Below are 7,879 nucleotides of genomic sequence, written 5' to 3'. Positions count from 1 at the left end.
GTGAACTCGTGAACTCAAATATCTATTTAAAAAAAATAGACAAATCTTAAAGTTGAGAATGAAGTCAGGACAAGGACGAGATTATAATGTAACGAAGATAATATATAATGTTGAAGGAATATTACCTTTTCATATATAATTTTATTTAAGTATAATGACGTTGATACAAAGATATTATAGGTGCCCTACGACCCAATATCGCGAACATGTGTTACGTTCCTGGCACAGCTGTTCCTAAGCTGAGCTTCATACTGTCCTGTTCAGAACCCCTTAATGTAATTTTATTTTTGATTGGCACTTGGCAGTCTTCTGTAAGATACTCATCCCAAAAAACTTTACTTTGTAAAACAGAGTAAAAGGAATAATGAACATATTTCTCGATGAAACATATGAAGCTCGCTGTAATTCATACTCGGTTCATTGCCCAAAGACATCCAAGCTGTGACTGTTTCAATATCAGTTACAGCTTTGAGATTTCCATTCCAATTTATAGAGGATTTATATCGATTGCGTTTAATCAATTCTCATTTCATTGCGATGTCATTAGTTTTTTAGTATATATGTTTCTACAATTCCTCATGTTATAACAAATGTTAACTAATTCCAGTTCATAATGATAGTACAGATCTTATTACATTTTCCTGCCTTAATCGTACCCTATCACAGTTCGATACACGAAACATCGAATGAAATATGTCTTGCGGACTCGATTTATCGGTCATTTTTTAATACCGGTCATGGTTTTCGAGCGAGATGGTAGGTTGTTTCGTACAGAGGGTAGGAAGATTCGTGGCCGCGCCAATCCCAGCAACCACGTCCCTACAGTGGCATGTTTCACAGCCACACGGTCATGTATCTAATCGTACGGCAGTATGCGTGGAGTGGAACACCGACAGTCTATAGTCTTGTTCACGCAAGGTTAGGAAAATTATGATATCCCACGGAAGGAGCGTGGCGACGCGACGCGCCGTAGTTTGTCGTCCGACCGATAGAGCGTGCGGCGCGAAGGGAGGGGGAGCGACAACCAATGGTTTAGGTCGACCGGGGTTGCCAAGGTAACAAGTTAATGATTCGAGCCGCCACTGAGAAATTAGCTTCGCTCCGTGGCGGTGTCGCGCATGCGTACATCCTTAGAGCCTCGCAGCTGTATGTATGTATGTACGTGGCCTGAGATTCGATGCCTTACATCTATATATATCGACGTCTTTTCACGCATCGTATAGTCGCTTTGTGTGTATCCGTGGAACAAGTAGCCATGTATTGGTCACCCCATTCGACACGCGGACATATATATATGTCAAGCGAGAAAGTGTCGCGTTCCATACATAAGCCAGGAGTGTATACGAATCGACCTCGCACGTACTTACACACGAGAGCGAAGGATGTTTTAGTCGTCGCGACGATTGGTCGCCTTCCTACTACCATCTCCTGTTAGTTTCTCCGTTTCCCATTCGCGTTCTCCTCTTTCCTCTTACCCCGACGGATTTGCATCCCCGTCGTTAGATCTGTCCTCTTTCTCCGTCATCGTTTCTTTGCTCTTTCGACCCCTCTACCCCTGACCTTGTTTTCCCCACTGCCGGCTGCGATTGTAATTCTACCGCGTGTCGCCGCGAATCCTCTTTGAACGACTGAGGGGGGTGGAGAGAGGGCAGTACGTGCGGAGGAGGGGTTGCCCGTCAAGATTTATCGTGGATTATAATATCCGATGTCCGTTGATCGGGCGTCAGAGGCGAATTAGCGTCTAGAAAATGGAAGCAGCCGGGGGCACATAATTACGCCACGCCTGGTTCTTACCATTCCACTACGATCATTCGATGCTCACGAAATTTCATCCCATTCTTGTATCTTTCCTTAATCTTTTGTTCCTTCACCTACAGCTCTACTATCATTTTTAAGAATTAGCACGTAGTCTTTTCTGTGTCAAGTAATATCTATGCATACATAAAGTGCTAATTTAGACAAATAATAAATATAAACTGATACTGGTAGCATTCAACGTTTAAAGTTATCTGTTTAAAACTGTCAGATGTCGAACTATGATAAATATCAAGATAATCAAAAACTTTAAAGCACGTGCAATTTCTTTATAGCAGAATTAAAAATTCTTGATTGTGTTATGCAATCGCAATATCTATCATGATAATATCGTCATTTAACGCGATAAACGCTTCTATTAATCTCCCGACGTTGGATCCGCGCGTCGGATATTTCTATGGAATTTTTGCTTGTAGTGAAGAAAAATATCCACCGTTACTAAACTTATCCGACATATTTACGAATGAGCTTCGGAAGTAATAACTTCGGAAGCGAATCCATCCGAAAGTATCGAATTCACGCGATACCAGAAAAGATTCGTGCGTACGCAGCAAACAGGTCTTATCAGAGAAAGTATAACAAAGCCGTATTCCAGTGTTTGTCGACAAGTTTCAATCGAACCGAGATATTTTTTACAGAAAATGAATTCGCGAGCGTTGTTTCGTCCGCTATGCTTCGTTTCGAATTTCCGCTCTTTCTCCGAGAAACCGGCATTCACGTCGGACAGATACAATGTAAAAAGAGGTCCATATGCGAATATCACCAATGCCAACGTGACATTTTTCAATGAGCTGCTCGGTCGAAATAGAGTGATCAAAGATGCTGCGGAATGCGAGGGATACAATATAGATTATTCGAAGATCGTCCGAGGTAAGAGGCGACGACGCTCCCTCATCGATCTTACGGATTTTGCGTTTAGATCTTTTAAAATCCTTCATAATTTCGATTTCGTTTTAAAAGCATCAACGATTTGTTCAGTATCGTGGAATAAATAGGCGTTGATGTGGTATTGAAACTTGCAGGAAAAAGCAATCTTGTGTTGAAACCGAAAACCACTGAGGAAGTGTCTGCTATATTGAAATATTGCAACGAAAATCGTTTGGCCGTGTGTCCTCAAAGCGGAAACACAGGTCTTGTAGGCGGCAGCGTGCCGGTTTTCGACGAGATCGTTGTCTCCATGAAGCTTATGAATAAAATTATCGAAACGAATGAATTGGCAGGTCAGTAAGATTTTAAGAAAGTGTACCGTTAAACCATAAAACGGTAAACTGAGAGAAAGCGGGGAAAGCCGACTTGTCTCTCAAACAATACGGCAAGGTCGAAAATCGGACGGGACGTTCTTTCAAAGTTCTTTTGTCTCACGATTGTTCGTATTAGGGGTGTTGACCTGCGAAGCGGGCTGCGTGCTCGAGGATTTGGATAATCATTTAGCGTTAGTGAACTTGATGATGCCGATTGATCTGGGCGCCAAAGGTAGTTGTCTGATCGGCGGTTGTGTCTCAACTAATGCCGGTGGTCTTAGGCTCCTTCGTTATGGAAATCTTCATGGAAACGTACTGGGTCTCGAGGCTGTGAGTTTCCGGAGACATCTCGCGACGCGTTTGTTTCCAAATATACCTACCTCCAGTGCTTATCCGGTTTATTCCAGGTACGAGCGAACGGGGACGTGGTGGATTGCCTGAATATATTGAAGAAGAACAACACAGGTTACCATCTAAAGCACCTTTTCATCGGGTCCGAGGGAACGCTGGGGATCGTTACGAAAGTCGCTATACAATGTCCGTCTCTTCCTAGAGCTATCAATGTCGCGTTCTTAGGTATTACTTAGAGATATGCTTAGAAGAAGCATTACTTTCGTATAAGAACACCTCGTTCATTGTAGGCTTAAATAGTTTCGATAAAGTCCTTAAGGCACTTCAGTTAGCAAAAAAAGAGTTGGGAGAGATCTTGTCTTCATTCGAGATGATGGACAAGTTGTCATTGGATGTTTCTATCGAAGCATTCAATCTGAGGAGTCCTCTGACGTCGAAAAGTGACGGTCATGAGTTCTACGTATTGATGGAAACCTCCGGTAGCAATGTCGATCACGACGAGGAAAAGCTCACTTCTTTCGTGGAGAAGGCGCTCGCTGATGACATAATCGAGGATGGAACATTGACTTCGGATCCTACGAAAGTTAAAGTTAGCATTTATTTCTTATTCTTCTCTTTGATTTGAAAAATTATTTGGTGATCGAGATTTTTCTAGAACCTTCCATAGATACCAAACCTCTCCCAAAAGTTCCAATAGTAAGAATTTTAATACCTTCTCTGAAGACTTTAATTAGTTTCTGAAAGGATTAGCGAATTTTTTATGTGAACCTTATTTAATAGAAAATGTTCTTCTTCGTAGAATATATGGGCGTTGAGGGAACACATCAGTGAAGGGATATTAAAGGAGGGATATGTTTTTAAATATGACGTTTCTATACCGGTTCCATCTTTTTACAAAGTAATCGAGGTTCTCAGAGAACGAGTTCGTGATCCACGCGTTATCAGAATCAGTGGCTATGGACATCTAGGTATAATCGAACACATTTGGAAAATACATAACAAGTCGAATTGCCTTATTTCTGCGTTTATTTTTTGACCAGGGGACGGAAATATTCACGTGCAGGTTTCTATACCGTCGTATGAACCAGAGATCGCTTCACAACTGCAACCGTTCATTTACGAATATGTGTCCAGTCTTCACGGCAGCGTGAGCGCCGAGCACGGCATTGGATTTACGAAAACGAAATATTTACATATGAGCAGAACTCCGTCCGAGATTAAGCTCATGCAGGAATTAAAAAAGGTGATGGACCCAAATGGCATACTCAATCCATACAAAGTTTTGTATCCGCTGAACACCTGTGCATAACGATGGACGGATGTCAGAAAAGTGTATAATCGAACCATTCCAACAGTTACGTTAAATGCAACGATATGGTATTAAATGTAAAATATGTACAGTAAACATTAAATGAAAAAAAAATCAATAGGACTTATAACAGATTAATTTGTTCATTGTCTACATTTTCTCTATTATTTCCTGTTACTTCAGTTTTATTTTTCATATCTTTTTACATGTAACATCTAAAGATCTTCTTGTTACTTCTTAATATTTTTCTTTTATGGAAAATGACTACTTTTCGCTTCAATTACTTAGATGTATGTAGTTTTCGTTGCAGGAATTTGAAATGTCGCGCGCTTGTGCAAGATCAAATGATCGATCCGTACCATTTTACGGTAAGGTAAAAAACTGTAAAATTACATATTGATAATGCAATTTTTTAACTGCATCGAGTTCTTGGGAAGGGCAAAGAGACCGCTACTATGCAGGCCACAATTTCGTACAACATTTATCTGCAGGTTCAAAAGTCAAATTCGGAATAGAATGTACGATGTTACATATTTGTTCCTTTATTTGTGCTAACTAATAGACATATGATTGTTTTCCTCGTTGCGCTTCCATAGAATCGCCGCCTATGCCGAAATGTCTTAGAATAAATTCATTCGTCATCAATTAAAAGTCCCCGGTAAACAGTATTTTTAGAAGAGCAAATGTTACGCTTGCATTTCAATGCATCATCAATCCCGAATTTATCTCTGATATTTGCTGACATTACTCATTGACGAAGAATTTATAACGATTATTGTAGTCGAATTTACAAATAATTGAAAACGCTATAAATAATTTAATTCAACCAAATAATCAAATAATTATTAAGAAATTTAGTAGAAGTTTATTGATAGGAAGGAATTAATTTATTTCTTATAGACAACTTTAAAATTTAATGCAACATGCATCATATGTGTATGTATATATTTGTATGTTATGTAACATTCGGTATAAACATTGGCGAGGTACTATATTTGCATGAAAATTATTCTTCCGTCACTATGATATCATCTATGTGCGTAACAACGACATAATTAAAAAATCCGTCATCAAAACCAAGCTCAGAATAAAACTTAAATATTTTAAATATTACTTAACATTTTTGAAAATCATTCTGACTTAAATAACTTGAAAAACGATTATCTTTATCTGTAGTGTTCGTACGAAGAAAGAAATACATGATTTAAGACTTATTTTCAAATACTTGGAAGATTCTTTGCTTTGTGAACATGATTCTAAAAAAGATGAAGTTTTTATTGTTGCAGAAGGCTTTGCATTATTTGGCTCGAACAGTTTAAATCGCATCGGGGATAGTAACGGAAGTTACTCGAACGAACCAGAAGCAGTCGCGGGCTTAGAAGATGCATTGATTCGGTCGACGAAGGCTACCAGTCCATTCTAGTAAATACGATTGGACAGCTTTCGTGTCTTCCATTCCTGCGCGAGGAAGTTCGGAATGGTATGTGTAAGCGCATGCGTCGGAAGAAAAATCTCGAATAGCCCGCCAAATATATACTAGCGATCGCTGATTTCGCAGTCAGTCACCAAGCGAAATTCGAAGCTAGAAATTCGAGCGATTTCAAAGCGATTCTATATAAGCAAGTGCTTTTAATTCTCTGTAATTCTCTGTAATTCTCTGTAAAAGGAGTTTGAAGTTTATTAAAGAGAAAGGTACGTAATTTACTAATACGGAGTTTCATTTAACGTAGTTACAATCGAGTTATTAATGATTATAATTACTGATTGAATTTATATTATTATTTTCCTTATTTAAATATTTCGTATTATTTGTCGTGTGTACCGTATGTACTTTATTTGAAATATTAAAAATGTCACGAAAGATATGTATACAACGTTGGCGCAACGTTTCGCGACCATATTGTGTGTCCAAGAATAGTTTGAGCTCCTTGTAGTTTTGCTTTCATACCGTAAAAAGTTCCAATAGTATTTCCTGGTCAACATTGCGAACTTTTTCATGATAAAATGATACGGAATTATCGATTTATACAGTACGTTATAATAACGTTGTATGTACGAACGTTGAATCAACGTTTTGAAATATGTCAACAATTTTTTGTAATTCAAGAACGTTCGAACAAATGTGATTTCTTTTTATCAATATGACTTCCTGTGCCAAAAATTTTTGTATTCATAAAATTTCTTTTGGCACGTATATAAAATTTGCATTTAACATTTTTAGGTAGAAATGGCTTTGGTATCGAGAGACCTTTTCCGAAACTGGTGGGAGGACATGGACCGCTACCACCGGGAAATGGAGGAACATTTCAAACGTTTGAGTACCAGAGATGACTTTTTGCCACCACCATCACTGCCGTCTTTCAAGGAATTTTTCCGCCCATGGAAGAACATGATGGATCAAATACAAGAAGTTGGTGGTCAGGCGACCGTCGAACGAGACCAAAACAAATACCAAGTGATCGTAGACGTACAGCAATTCGCACCAGAAGAAATCACGGTTAGGACGGACGATAAATACATCACCGTTGAGGGTAAACACGAAGAGAAACAGGACCAGCACGGCTATGTGTCGAGGCATTTCGTGCGTCGATACATGCTTCCACAGGGATATGATATTGGTCATGTGAAGCCAAGTTTGTCGTCCGACGGTGTTCTCACCATTACAGCACCAAGACTTGCCCTGCCAGCACCTGGTGAAAGAATCGTACCGATCGAACGAAGCAGGGGACCGGCGATCAAAGCATTGTAATTTGCTAATTGCAATATAATGCTGTTATCGTTTGTCGTCAAAACTTCATTGTATATTCAATTCATAAACCCTCCAAAACTCTTATTTCTAAGCACTGGACATTTCTCGGTTTCTTAATTTAGTCGCGCGTGATTCATTTGTGATTTAGTTACTTTGTAACGTGATTTTATTCTTCATTTTTCTGGTATGAGTGGGATTACATCGTGAATGCTTCTATAGAATTTACGAAGTGTTGTTAGTGTAAGGGAAGTGTGTAACATAAAATGTGCATCCATGTGAATAAGTCTCACTAGGAGGTATTATCAATGTAGCTATAATCTGATTAATCTGTCAAGTTCTTATTTTCGTTTTATTTTAAATATTACTGATACTTACTTCGAGCAAATTCAATAATATGATATCCTGCCGAAATTT

The 7,879-nt window shown here is 39.0% G+C and overlaps 2 protein-coding genes across 5 annotated transcripts in view; both read left to right on the top strand.

Annotated features, from left to right (window-relative positions):
• The window catches only part of D2hgdh (D-2-hydroxyglutaric acid dehydrogenase), a 7,280-nt gene extending 2,426 nt beyond the window's left edge, over positions 1-4,854 (top strand). For 2 of the 4 annotated variants that reach the window (XM_018032748.2, XM_026817592.1), the window contains exons 2-8: positions 2,454-2,685; positions 2,838-3,035; positions 3,193-3,386; positions 3,464-3,632; positions 3,698-3,996; positions 4,207-4,375; positions 4,448-4,854. In XM_018032748.2, the coding sequence (XP_017888237.1) occupies positions 2,457-2,685; positions 2,838-3,035; positions 3,193-3,386; positions 3,464-3,632; positions 3,698-3,996; positions 4,207-4,375; positions 4,448-4,716 (1,527 nt within the window). In that variant the 5' untranslated portion in view covers positions 2,454-2,456 and the 3' untranslated portion in view covers positions 4,717-4,854. Of the gene's footprint in view, positions 1-2,231; positions 2,385-2,453; positions 2,686-2,837; positions 3,036-3,192; positions 3,387-3,463; positions 3,633-3,697; positions 3,997-4,206; positions 4,376-4,447 lie in introns of all 4 variants that reach the window. The other 2 variants (XM_018032750.2, XM_026817593.1) reach the window with 2 other exon arrangements.
• Positions 4,855-6,260: 1,406 nt separating this feature from the next.
• LOC108629808 (protein lethal(2)essential for life) lies at positions 6,261-7,839 on the top strand. The gene is made up of 2 exons (XM_018032683.2): positions 6,261-6,408; positions 6,938-7,839. The coding sequence occupies exon 2, from the start codon at positions 6,944-6,946 to the stop codon at positions 7,463-7,465; it is 522 nt and encodes a 173-aa protein (XP_017888172.1). The 5' UTR covers positions 6,261-6,408; positions 6,938-6,943; the 3' UTR covers positions 7,466-7,839.
• The last annotated feature ends 40 nt before the right edge of the window (positions 7,840-7,879 follow it).

This window comes from Ceratina calcarata, unplaced genomic scaffold (assembly GCF_001652005.2).
Source record: "Ceratina calcarata isolate Rehan_Ccalc_2016 unplaced genomic scaffold, ASM165200v1 scaffold588.2, whole genome shotgun sequence".
NCBI classification, from domain to species: domain Eukaryota; kingdom Metazoa; phylum Arthropoda; class Insecta; order Hymenoptera; family Apidae; genus Ceratina; species Ceratina calcarata.
Note: the sequence above shows the minus strand (reverse complement) of the source record. Positions and strands in the feature narration are given on the sequence as shown.